A 13,629-nucleotide genomic window follows, 5' to 3' on the forward strand; every position below is an offset into this window, starting at 1 on the left:
AAAAAAGATGCTCTACATCACCGTGTATACTAGGACAGGCTCTGATTCAAAGTATAATGGAGTCTATATTATAGCATGATTCTTTATGATGAGGGTTTTGCTGTATCATCAAATATATGGGAGGGGGTAATTGAAACTTGGGATTCAGTGAAAGGTACATATATTACTAGTATGAAGAGCTGCAGGCGTTCTTGGCTAATAGGACAGACACCAGGGCTGGGTCTATAGATATATTCACGGAGACTACGGGAAGCAACACTTGTGAAGGATGGAAGAGTGATGGTTAGCAAAGGTCTAGCTGTCCTAAATACTCCATTCTAGATGCACAAACAAAGTAGGAGTGCGGGATGGGAGATTAAGCAGATGTATCTCAGATGAATAACTGGGCGCAGAGCAAGATATCCGGTGTTAAAAAACAAACAAACAGAAGAAACCAAACAGAGCAAACTTAAGATGTTAAATCTGTACAAATGTATGGTGTCTACGTCTAGGACAACAGTAATGGCTTGTTTTGTCTTCCCCCATTTGTCTGTGATGATTCTTGTCAGGTTTTATACCATACACAGTATCTATGCTGTCTTAGATAAGACCGTGATGACAGACTATTTCTCCTGATTACTTCTGGTATACTTTTAAGAGCTTACGATAGCACTGTGCATCCATCAGATGTTCTGTTTTGATAGTACTGTTTGAAAACAAAATTAAACAGCAGTTGAATAATGGGGTGGCTGCCAGGTACACCTCGACAGGGAAATCAGACGTCGGGCCCTGAGGGAAAATGAGGCAGTAGGAAGTGTCTGTTCCCTACCCTGCCTCCCCACCCCTTGTCTGATGCGGGTGGGCCTCACCAAATCCCACTCTGCACTGGGAGGCCACGGCCCAGGCCCCACCTCTGGTTCGGGCTCCTCCTTAAGCAGATAACCATCTTGGACAATTTTATCATCAGGCATTTATTAAGTACCTATTGCTTGGCTCTGTGTTAGCTCATCCATTTCACTTAAATCTCAAACTTTATATGCTGTAAAGTTCCCTCTTTAAGAGCTTTTAAAAGGCAGCTATAAATGAGATGTGCTTAACTCTCCCTTTCTACCACTAATTCTTTTATATCTTTGCTAGAGGATGAAGCCCCAAATTATACACAATGCTCTGAGCGGGATTTTATCAGGCCTGTTAGTCAGCATTTACTTTAAGACACTAAAAAGTATAAAAATGCCCTCAGTGCTCATTAACACTTTCTCCATCAGTGGACTTTGTGGCTCTAATTGAAAAGAAAAAGGCTGGCCTACGCAAATGGAAATAAGTGTGTCTCGGGTGCATGGAAGAGAAGTGAGTAACGTTGAGATGACAGGGACATTGACAGTGGGGTTGGGCTTTAATGTGGGCCTCAGAAAAACACATAGTAAATTAAAGGGCGACTTACTCGTTCTTGTCCAGCTGTATCCCAGATTAGGAATTTATGTAGCTCATTTTGGTACTGGACAGTCTTGGTCATAAAAGATGCCCTATAAAGAGAGACCTAAATGATCAGAACACAGTTATTGAAAGCACGATGCCAGCCCCAGTTGGAAACATCACTTAGACTTAATGCTCAAACTCCCACTCCACCCTATTTCCTAACTGTGGTCCTCTCTGGAGTAGTTATGGGATGCCCAGATGCTGGCTGCATATTCTGGGTCAAAAGAAAGCATGAGGCACATCTGCCCAGAAGAGGTCTTTGGTTTGTGATCGCCTAAGCTCCATATCAAAAGAACCAAGAGATAGTTTGGCAACCCAGACATCAGCCTCCTCGTACACCAAAGCGGTTATTTAAAAAGATGGTATCATGGAAAAACTTACGACTTACGAAAAAACCTGTGTGTCCGGGCAATGAGTGCATTAGGAAAACATACTGGGCCAGTGGGGTTTGTCCTCCCCCATTCCCAAACCAAACGACCATAGATAAAATTAAGACACCAATCCAGGAGCAGGAAGATGGCGGGAGTGGTGATGCCCCCAGTGACCACTTCTGAGTCTCGGAACCAGAACAGCCTCTTGGCTGACCTGACAGGCTACAACAGCCCTTCGGGCCTGATCGTGCCCTCGACGGGGGAAAGAATGATGGTGTGCAGGTCACCTCGCTTACTGTGAGGGACTGCTCTGCCCAGGGGCTTTTGAAGGTTCCTATCATTTGGGGGTCTTCTACTTTTTGGACAATGTGTGAGGAGCCACCGGGGCCCAGAGCATGTGCCTGGAACGAAGGGGCTCCTGGACACAGGTTCAAAGTCCTGGGGCTGGGCTCGGCTCCAGTGTCATCTTCCACCCCCACCTCACGCACAGAGCTCCCTCCTGGGAAGTCCTCTGTCCTCCAGGCTCCTCCACGCATCCCAGGATGCTCACAGAATCCAGAGAGGATTATGCCTTCTTTTGTACTCGGGGTAACAAGCCTTCTGGGGCCCGAGGGCCGAGTTCTACTCTTGGAATCATACCCTAATCATCTTAATCAGGACATGAACGCAATTGGCTAGGCATTTTCAAATATGCTGGATGTCTGAAGTATTTTTTGAGATTCAACTAATTGTACAAAGTTCTTCAAGAAAGTGCAAGCTGAAATCCATAGAACGACCTTCTGAAGAATCACTGAGCTTAGATATGTATCAGAATCCTTAGTTGTAAAAACTTTAACTCTGATACAATGAATTCCCAGCAATATTTATATCAATTTATGGTTTAGCAAGCAGCCTCTGAAATAGTGACTGTGATAAGGAAGGGAAAATGGGCTGGGAAGCATGATCACATTTATTGGATAGGTACCATTTACTGGATATTTATTCACTAGAAATTTACCCCTTGGTATCCTTATCCTTAGTAAAGTGCTTTATGCATAGAAGGTGCTCGATAAATGGTTATTGTATCAAGAACTTCTGGCGACTCACCAGGATTAAATCAGGATGTGCAACATGATTTCTCACTTAGGAAAGATCTAAGCATTCAAAAAGCCTTGTTTATTGTAAGGATTAAATGATGATGCATGCAGAAGTGCTTTGTAAATTGTAAGGCACTAAACCTATACAAGGTATTATTATTAGTATTTAAAGGCAGCTCCAGGAAATGTTTTAGTTTAGACTTTGCAATTAGTCCTAAAAGCTTACAACTCAACTCTCCATCAATTATGGCTGTGGTGTTACATTTAAGAATGACAACAGGCATCCAATAGAGGCCTATTAACAGAGCCAATGCATCCAACACACCCACTTTGGCTGCTCAAAGAGCAGGAGAAGAAATATGCTTCAAGTAGACAAAAAGCTGAGAAAGGTATATGCAACAATTAAAAGGAAATGTTTCATTTCAGGATCAGAATTCACTGAAGTTCAAGCTACCTGCCAACCATTTCTCCTTTAATGAACACACAGATTCATCACTCAGACAGGCGAAAGACACACAAAATGGCAGCCGTAATGCAATGTTAGTATCTTAAAGATTAAAGCCAACCTCCTGTCTGACCCAAGACCATCCTTCCAGCTCCCCTGCCATCGTCACTCTCAGCACACCTCCTTGTCTACACTGATATCTGGTGAGCCCAAAGCTCTCTACTTGGGTCTTCTTGGGTCCACAGCTGTGGGCTTCTTGTCCTTTATCCCGGCGTCACTCGCCCATACTGCCAGTTCCTGAAGAATCTTGTCTGTCCTTCCGTCTTGACCACCCAGAAAGGCCCCACGCGCCTCTGTACCTGCTTCTCCTCTAGCAAGTGGGATGGCCGCCTTGCTGAAGGAAAGCCATAAAGCTGTGGACCAGTGGGAAGACTGTCCTTTTTAAGCTGGGCCACCTCTTAGGCCTCTTGTTCCACACAGCAATACTCCTAATTACTAGTAATTCTTCCTATGACTTCTTGCCAGCCCCCCTCCGCTTCCTCCTACCCTCCTTTGCAGGACAGCAGCTTGGTTCCGCCTTCTCAGAGACAACAGAGACCCAACGTGTTCTCCAGTCACAGCCCTCCCAACACACTACCATTCACACTGGCTGTGGTCTCCACTCTCTTGACATCAGCAGAGTCGGAGAGGTCTTTTCCATCGTGCTGCCCGACCGTGACCCAGCACGTCCTGTCCGGGCCACCACAGTCATCCATGGTCTTCCGCTCCCAGTCTCAAATCCTCCCAACTGTTCCTCCTTCTGCCTTTACGCCGACTGTCCCTTGTCCTTGAATGCTCTTCCCCTGGCTCACACACGGCTAGATGCTCCTCATTCTTTTGGTCCTAGTTCAACTGCCAGTGATCACAGAAACCTGCGCAGTGCACCCAAACCAGGCGGCTTCCCACTCCAACTCCATTCTGCAAATTGCACACCGTCCTGTTTTGGCTTCAGGACGCCTACTGCCATATCGGTACAATGTCTGATTGGCTTATTTGTGTGTGTGTGTCTTTTAATTTACCTGTCTAACCAGGGAAAATGTAAGCTCCATGAAGGCAGTGACCTTGTTGTCCTTCTTCCTCTGTAACTGAGGTATCTTCATCTACCTTCTCCAAGCTACCTTAGATTTCTGACAAAACATTTTCCCACGTTCCCATCGACTACTCTGCTTTTCATTACTTTAACAGTGCCAGGGCATCTTGGCCAAGCACTTCCCGAAGCATAAAGTGAGAAGTGCTTCTGAAGGGCAGGTAGAGTTGAAATTACAGGTGACCCTGGCTCTTCAACTGCAGCCAGGTGAGTGGCCTCTTGGATGTGAGGGATGTGGTTCAACAAGCATGGCAAGTCCTTCCTGCCCACTCCTGCCCAGCCACCAGCTCTTAGCTCTCTGCTAGCCAAAGGGCAAGAGGCAATACTGGGCAGCTGCATCGAACAATCACCATGTCCCTCCATCACTCAGACCTCTGGAATTCTGTTCAGGAAGAAGCTCTGGCCCTTTATGGGCTCTCATGGCTGCTGGCTCATGTATTGAGTCAGGAGCTCCTCCCCACCCGAGGCCCCAGCTCAAGTGGCTATGGGAGATGACTGCACCTCCCTCGCCTCGCTTCCCCTGAGCCCCACAAATGCCTCTTTATTGCAACGAACATCTCTGTTGATTTTTGAGAGCCTGAAATCTTGGCCTATTACACCTGTAAGAACTAAATCCTCCTTTTCAGTGTTTTCTTTGGTTAGTCTACATAGTGGTAACACCTGGACTTAGGGCCAGACACAGGAGGGGGTGTTGCCCAGGTGACCCCTACGGGGCCCTGGGTCAGAAGGTCTCTTGCATACTCACCTGGATGAATCCCTTAACCAAGATTCACATTCGTATCTGTTGAGGACAGCACTTTTGTAAATCTGACAGACTTTACCTGAACTATACATACAATCCGGATACTTCGTCACCATCTCACACTTACTGTGGTGAAGACAGGGCTTTTCCACATCCCCCAACAATAGTCCCAAACTCCACATTCTCAATCAGAACATTATGCCTGCCTTCCACAGAACAGAGGCTGGTCTGCAACTATTCTTTGTCCTTTGTTACTTGCATCCAGTTTTGTAGAATTGTCTGGTTCTTCATTTTATATTTGATCTACACTTGAACCTCAACCCCTGAAATAAATTCATAAACTGGACCCTAATCTTTGAGCAGGACTACTACAATTTGTCCCTCCCATCGTCACTCGAGCTCCAGAATCGCTCCTTTAGCGTTCAAGTTAAATGATGCGGAGGGTATGATAACTTCAATATCTTGCTTTTTGAAAAACAGGCAATGGCTTCCTGCCATCCAAATGATACATTTTTATTTTCCAGCCTGCCATTTACTTGTCTGATAACCTTATTTTTCACTACTAAACCATCTCTCTTCACTCTGCTCGGCAGATCTTATTACCTCTTTAATCTAAAATCCCCACTAGCATTATTTCCTAAAGCTAGAATGCCTTTCATATACTTCTCCATTTTTCACGACATTCTAACAATATGACTTCCATGCACACCAAGTAGTCATGATCCTTGGTCAGAATACGTGTTCCCAATGAAAATACTTGCCACAACGTGTTTTAAAGTGTCTTTTCTTTAACTGTAGTAGACTTGGTTAGCTCTCTCCGAACACGAGTGTGCCCTGCCACCACATTCCAGCACCTCACTTGACTGCAAGCCCTTTTCTTGGAAGGCATAGGGGCTACTGTCATCCCTACGATGCTGTGTGGTGCCTTTTAACGATGAACAACTCAACGTATTTTAAAATTAACGAAGGGCCATAACTTCTAGCCAACTCTAAATCTCACGCAAACAACGCTTGCATGTCTAGGTGATATATAGGGACAGAAATGCCACTGGATGCGCCAACAGTGAGACATAAGACCACAAGTACATGAGATCTAGTCATTCCTCCAGAGGACAGACCCCGGGGTCTTCAGAGGAGTTTAGGATAGTGCCAGGAACTGAGATGCTCAGGGAGAATTAACTGGATATAAGGGCACGTGTGGCTTCTGTTAGAGTAGCTTTAAGGAGCCAGAAGGCTTCGAGTCTCCATAAATTCAGCTGCTTCTGTGGGCTCCGCAGTCAGGCCTATCTTTATGCCTTCCTTCAAACATGAGCATCTCTTAGGTTAACCAGGTCTAAGGGTTAATGATGGCGCTGCACAGCGCTTCCTTCTTGGCAGTCCCTGCACAACGGATGGATTGCTCGACAGGTTCATGGTCACCCTAAGCAAATCTTTTAGGACTTTTGACGCTTTTGTCATTTTAACAACTTTTGAAAAAATATTTAAAATCAAGGAAAACATTACTTTAAAAAAAAAACTAAACTTAATAACAGTTTAGCTCCCCTTTTCCTAAGTTTGTCAAGAATAACTTCTAGTAATATAAAACCTTTCACACCATAAACAATAAAATCAACAACAATGATGAAGCTAGCTAGCCGCCCTGACAAAGTATTCATTATTGTCAGCTATTCTCATACTTTATGATCATTTTAGTCCTTACTGTGAGTCTCTGGGTTGCGTTTGACTCTTCATTGCCATTTTGCAGACAAGACATGGGGGGGAGAGGGCAAGTGAGTGTTGCAGCTAGGATCCTTGGCCAGGTCCCAGACCATCCTTGGAGCCACAACTCTGCAGGGCCGTCTTGCACTGGGCGGTCTACTCCCTCGAACACGTGGCCTTCTACTGCATGGCAGGAACGGGGTCACAAGCAACAGGAGTCTAACTCCGTCTGTGCCCCCAGGCGGCTCACAGTGGGAGGACTGGTCGGGTGAACAGACAATTAAAAGGCAGATATTCAGTGAGCTCCTGAAGGACGGAAAGAGTTGTGGGACCACCGAGGGAAAGCCAAGTCTAAGTACCTAGGAAAGTGGTGATGCCAGGTGTGGGAGTCTGAATCATGCTCCTGCCCCAACAGAATGTCCACACCCCAATCCTAGAACCTGTGATTATGTTACCTTCTAGGGCAAAAGGGACTTTGCAGATGTGATTAGGTTAAGAATCTTGTGATGAGGTGAAGATCCTGGATGATCCAGATGGGCCCAGTGAAATCACGAGGGTCCTTATAAGAGATGGAGGAGTTGGAGCCAGGGAAGAAAGTGATATGAAGATGGCAGTGAAGACCAGAACAATGTGTCCTGAAGACAGATGAAAGGACCACAAGCCAAGGCAGCCACTAGAAACAGATTCTCCCCTCAGAGGCTCTGGAAGGAAGCAGTTCTGCCAACATCTCGACTTTAAGCCATCGAATTGGACTTCAGACTTCTGACTTCCAGAATGATAAAATGATAAACCTGTGTTCTTGTAAGCCACTAAGTTTGCTGTAACGTGTTAGAGCAGCAACGAGAAACTAATACACTGGGGAAGACTTCAGAGAAGAAACCCAGAAGTTAAGAAGGGAGTTTGCCCGGCTGATAGGGATAGGACCCAAGGGAGGAGGGGGGTCGCAGTCTATAAAGATAAACAGCAGGAACAAAAGCACAAAATTGTGAATGTACAAGGAGAATCCCAGTGGCTCTACATGGTTAGAGTGGGCAGGGTGGGGTGGTGAGTGCAGGTCAGTAACCACAGAAAAAGCTCTGGGCAGGGTGGGGACAGACAGTTGGTGAAGGTCAGCAGGCCACTGCACTCTTTTTTTTTTTTTAAAGATTTTATTTATTTATTTGAGAGACAGAGAAAGAGAGAGAAACAGCATGAGAGGGGAGAGGGTCAGAGGGAGAAGAAGGCTCCCTCCTGAGCCGGGAGCCCGATGTGGGACTCGATCCCAGGACTCCGGGATCATGACCTGAGCCGAAGGCAGTCGCTTAACCAACTGAGCCACCCAGGCGCCCCAGGCCACTGCACTCTTAACACGGATGAGCATCTACTCTGTGCGAGGTCCCGTTTCCTATAAGTTAGCGGCTCCCCCAAGGCCAGGGCTCCACCACCATCACCATTTCTGCCCTGTGTCCCATCTGTCTTACTTACTACTGAATACTGTAAAAAAACCGCTCTATTTTTTTTTTTTTTAAGATTTTATTTATTTTTCAACAGAGAGAGAGAGACAGCGAGAGAGGGAACACAAGCAGGAGGAGTGGGAGAGGGAGCAGCAGGCTTCCCGCTGAGCAGGGAGCCCAATGTGGAACTTGATCCCAGGACCCTGGGATCATGACCTGAGCTGAAGGCAGACGCTTAACGACTGAGCCACCCAGGCGCCCCTCGCTCTCCTATTTCTTAACTTAGCCCTGTCTAAGCAATAAGATTGGTAAAATTAAAAACCCACAGATTTCATGGACTAGTTTTATTTTGCCTAACAGACAATAAAACACTTGATATAAATTTAAAACGTTCATCTGTGCACCATCTCAAGTCACTCACAGATGGTGTTTTGGGAAAGGTAGCAAAAGTCAAGGGGAGCTACTGAAGGGGAAGGGATGGTGTTATCAGATGGTGTTAGAGGTGAATTCTGGAAGCAGGCAGCAGACCTTTGGGGTGCCTCTGTCAGATGCCAGGGCCTTAATAAGCCACGGAGGAATAAGACAGCTCTCTGTTCTTAAGGATCTTGCAGAGTGGAAGTGGGTGTGGCTATGCAGGCAAACCCCGGGAAACACCAAGGAGTGAGAGCATGGACAGATGGAGGGAAATGGGCAGACAAGGCAAACAAGGAAGGGAAGCAAATAAGGAGATACGGTAGGCTCAACTCTGAGGCTGACACACAAAAGCCACAGGGTTTTGACTGACTTGAGAGAGAGGGACAGCGGGAGGAGTCTGAGGCCGGCTTCCGTCAGCTCAGGCCACTATGTGTGCGATGAGCTATTTCAGTCATTTCCAAATTGGAACTGTACTCATTCATTTTTTGAATAGGAACTATAGACTCCTATGCTTCATTACCCAAGATGTACAGAACAGGTGCCCGCTGGAATGTCCCTTCCGCCCAGATCTCCAATTCCTCTCCCTGGAAACTAACCTCACGAGCTCCTCAGGTCTCCTTCCAGAAATGCTCTAGGTTTACACAAGCGTGGGTATATACAGTGTCCCCCCGCCCCTTCATTTATTTTTGACACAGATCGTGGCAGACAGTCCGTATCTCTGACTCGTTTCACTCTACCCTATACCTAGGAGATCATCCAACAGAAATATATAAGGTTTTCTCAAGCTGACTCTTTCCCTTTATCATATTATACTGAGTGACTGCACTATAAATAATATAGCCAGACCCCTACTCACCAGCAGTGCTGCAGTGACTAGCCTTGTACAATTATTAACCTTGGGGTTTGGAACTTATATGAGCTTATCTGAAGAATAAAGTCCACGACAGGGAATGAACTGCTGGGCCAGGGTGCGGGATGAGCACAGGGAGCAAGAATGTGGACTGTTCAGCCAGACCACCCAGACCACCCTGCTTTTGCGACGAATTGCGAATCACTGGGCAAGTCAACAGATCTCGCTCTGCCTCAGTTCTCTCATTTGGAAACTGGGAATAACTTCACTACCTATAACACAGGGCTTTAAAAATATTTAAAAAATTAACATGTTTTATTGAAGTATAATTATCGTACAAAATGCAGAGCATAGATTTTCAGTTCAATGAGTTTTGACATTTCATAATCTCTTATAACTGTTGAACCATGGTCCCAAACCAGATATAGAATGCTTCCATAACCCCAGAAAGTTCCCTCATGCCCATTTCCACTTCACTCTTGTACCCATCCCAGGCAAACCATTTGTGACTTCTACTTCACAGATTAGTTTGGATTGTCCTTGGACTTCATATCCTCCACTGTGTCTAGTTTCTTTCATTTAACAATGCTTCTGAAATTAATCTATATTATTTGGTGGCTAATTCTTCTTTATTGCTGTATGGTATTCCATTGTAGGACTATTTTACTCTGCCCATTCTCATGTTGAGGGTTGTTTCCAGTTTTGGTTATTATGAATAAGGCATATCGCAGGAGTCTTTCTGTAAGGATGTATTTTAATTTTTCTTGGGTAAATACCTAAGAGGGCAATTGCTGAGTCACAGGGCAGATGCATGTTTAATTTATTTAAAACAGAGAACAGCTCTTAAAAGCAGCCATAGCATTTATATTCCCATCAGAAATGCATCAAATTCCAGTTGTGCCACATCCCCCACCAACATTTTGGTTGTTACTCTTGAATTATAGCCATGCTTTAAGGATAAGGCCTGGATGTCCACTCTTACCACTACTATTCAACGTCACACTGGAGGGTCTAGCCAATACAAAAAGGAGAAAAAGGCACCAAGATGGTAAAAACTGTAAAACTGTCACAGGTCATACAAGCATGAGAGCATATGCAGAAACGTACTACGCTCTATGGAGTCCGTAAAACACGTAAATGCTAGAAATAAGAAAACTGACACTTGATGTCATCATTTACATGGCTGGTGTCACATTTCCCATTTTGGCGTTTCCCTGTTCCTCCTTTCCTGCCTTCTTTTGGATAAATCACTTTTTTTCCTTTTATTTTATTTTTTCTCTTGTATTGAATTTTTAGCTGTACCTCTTTTTGTGTGACCATTTATTAATGGCTTCTCTAGAGATTATAATATGAATCTATAACTTTTGGTCTATTTCCACATGCTATTTCATGAATAACTCGCGATTGTAGGACAGTCTAACTTTATGTATCCCCCTCCCACCCATTGTACTCTTGTTGCCTTATATTTAACTTCTTCATTTGCTATAAACACAATATTTGTTATTTTTATTTTAAAAGCCAGTAGTCTTTTTAGGATTTCTTTTAGCATTTCTTATGATATCAGTCTGGCAGATTCTCTCAGCTTTTGTCTGAGAATATCTTTATTTCACCTTTATTTTTTGGGATCATGACCTGAGCTGAAGGCAGACGCTTAACCAACTGAGCCAACCAGGCGTCCCTATTGAAGAAAATTTTTGCTGGATACAGAATGTTTGCTTGGCAGGCCCCCCTCAGAACCCCTAAACTGAGGATGCTATATCACTGTCTTCTGGCCACCAGTGTTTCTGCTGAGAAGTCAGTGATAATTCTTATCACTGTTCTCCTACATATTATGTGTTTTTTAATACCACCCCCCCAATTACTTTTAAGATCTGCTTTTTGGTTTTGAGCAGTTTGACTATCGCCTATCTGGGCTATGTTTTGTTTTATATTTGTCCTGGCTAGAGTTTAGAGATATTTTTGGATTTATAGATTGATCACTCATCAATTCTGGAAAGTTATTGCTCTTTATCTTTTGAATTATTTCTTTTGTTGCATTCTTTTTCTTTCTGGGATGCCAACTAGGTATATGCCAATGTGGTATAAGAAATATATATTTGGTCTTTGTCGCCAGGTTCTCAGACAGATATCCTAAATCTCTTGGAATTTCCGGAGTGATAGGAATGTCTTTTGTTCTAATGAGGTGACTCCTGGTGGGCTCCCAGGCAGACCCAGGACTGGGGAGGGAGGTGCTGGTTGCTAGAAAGACTAAATATTGATTAGAGGGTTGGAACTTTCAGCCCTATCCTGCTGAGCACAGGGAATGGTGACGGGCTGGAGATGGAGCTAATCACCAACGGCTAGGGATTTGATCCTTCACACCTAGTAATCAGACCTCCATAAAAATCCCTTAACCATGGGGTTTGAAGAGCCGCTGGGTTGGTGGCATATCCCAACTCCACGGGACAAGAAGCTCTTGCGCTTGAGGCCCTTCCAGCTCTATGTACCTCTTCATCCGGCTGTTCATTTGTGTCCTTTGTAATAAAGTAGTACATGTAAGTAAAGTGTGTTCCTGCATTCCAGGAGCTGTTCTAATGAATTATTCAACCTGAAGGTGGGGGGCAGTTGTGGGAACTCTCAGTTTTATGGCCATGTTAGAGCTGAGTGCAGGTACCCCATACTTGCACCGGGCACCTGAAGTGCCAGCAGTCCTGTGGGAGGGAGCCCTTCAGCCCGGGGAAGCGGACGTAACTCCAGGGAACTCCTGTCGGGAAGGACCTGAAGTGGAGAATGCCCAGGAGCTGTCTGGAGAGTTGGAGAATTGGTTGTTGGTGTGGAAATAAAACATACAGTTTGCAAAAGAGGTGTGATGAGTAAGAACAGTTCGTGGTGAGACTGTCTGACAGTGATCTACAGATTTCAAATTCTTCTCGTTGCTGTTAACTCCTCTTCGTATTTCAGTTTGGATACTTTCTACTGACCTGACTTTATATGCAAATTTTAGGAGAGGAGCTCAGACTGGACATAGCAAAGATCAGTAAACCGATCAAGATTTTGAGGAATTCTCTTGGCTTTCTAGTTCCCCACCTGGGTCCCTGTCCCTTGGCTACTGTCGCCCTGTGTCCAGCGAAGGCAGAGACCCCCTGGAGACGTTTCTCTGAGCTCGCCTGCCCCGCCTCAAGTCTCCACAGCTGACAGCTCAAGTGCTCCCACCTACGGCAGACTGTCCCTGTCTCTGTTTCTGTCGGGATCAAGAGCCACCACGGATTGCTTCCCTCTTAGGAGTGGTCTGTCACCTTCTCAAGTTTAGTTCACATCGGTTTCTCTGTGAGCTCAGATACCTAATGGGCTTTTATTTATTATTACTTTTTTCAGTTTTTAAATTTATTTAAATAATCTCTACACCCAATGTGGGGCCTGAACTGACGACCCCAAGATCGAGAGTCACATGCTCTTCCAACTGAGCCAGCCAGGTGCCCCTCTAATGGGCTTTTAAAATCTTATCTGGCTTGTTTTGGTTTTTGGGACGAGACTCTTGTGCCTCTTTATAACTGAATCGAAAAGCACACAGGGCTGTTTAAGGGCTGAGTTACTATGTTTAATGTCCCTAACGTATAAACAGGATTATCATTACTACTTACATGTCACAGTGGTTGTACCAATTCACACCCAGTGGTGGACTTATTGACAAAGTCGGATGAGGTCTTTGGGGCTGAGAGGGTGGAAAGAGGAGTTCAGTGGCAGACACGTGGAGTTCCAGGTGTCTCTGCAGTGACACAGCAGTCATCTGGAGTCACTGGAGAAAGGTGGCCCTCAGGGCTGTGAGTATGAATGAAATCACACAGGAAGACACGGGGCCATGGAAGAAATCCTCACTGCTTCAACATTTTAGGGGTGGACACTGAGGCCGAGAAACAACAAGAAGGACTGCCCCAAGAGGTGGGAAGAAGAAGAATCAGAACTGTAGCCCAGGTAACCAGAGGCTTTGCAGCAAAAGAGGGTATCAAGATAATGCCAGATACTTTTAGAGAGAACAAATA

General features: G+C 45.1%; 1 protein-coding gene across 1 annotated transcript in view; it reads right to left on the minus strand.

The window, feature by feature from the left end:
* RAB22A (RAB22A, member RAS oncogene family) overlaps positions 1–13,629 on the minus strand; it is a 51,227-nt gene that overhangs the window by 17,329 nt on the left and 20,269 nt on the right. The window contains exon 3 of the mRNA XM_006748395.3: positions 1,421–1,502. Coding sequence (XP_006748458.1) covers positions 1,421–1,502 — 82 coding nt within the window. The remainder of the gene's footprint in view (positions 1–1,420; positions 1,503–13,629) is intronic.

The sequence above is a fragment of the Leptonychotes weddellii genome, chromosome 10 (assembly GCF_054177405.1).
Source record: "Leptonychotes weddellii isolate Sample4059 chromosome 10, ASM5417740v2, whole genome shotgun sequence".
NCBI lineage: Eukaryota > Metazoa > Chordata > Mammalia > Carnivora > Phocidae > Leptonychotes > Leptonychotes weddellii.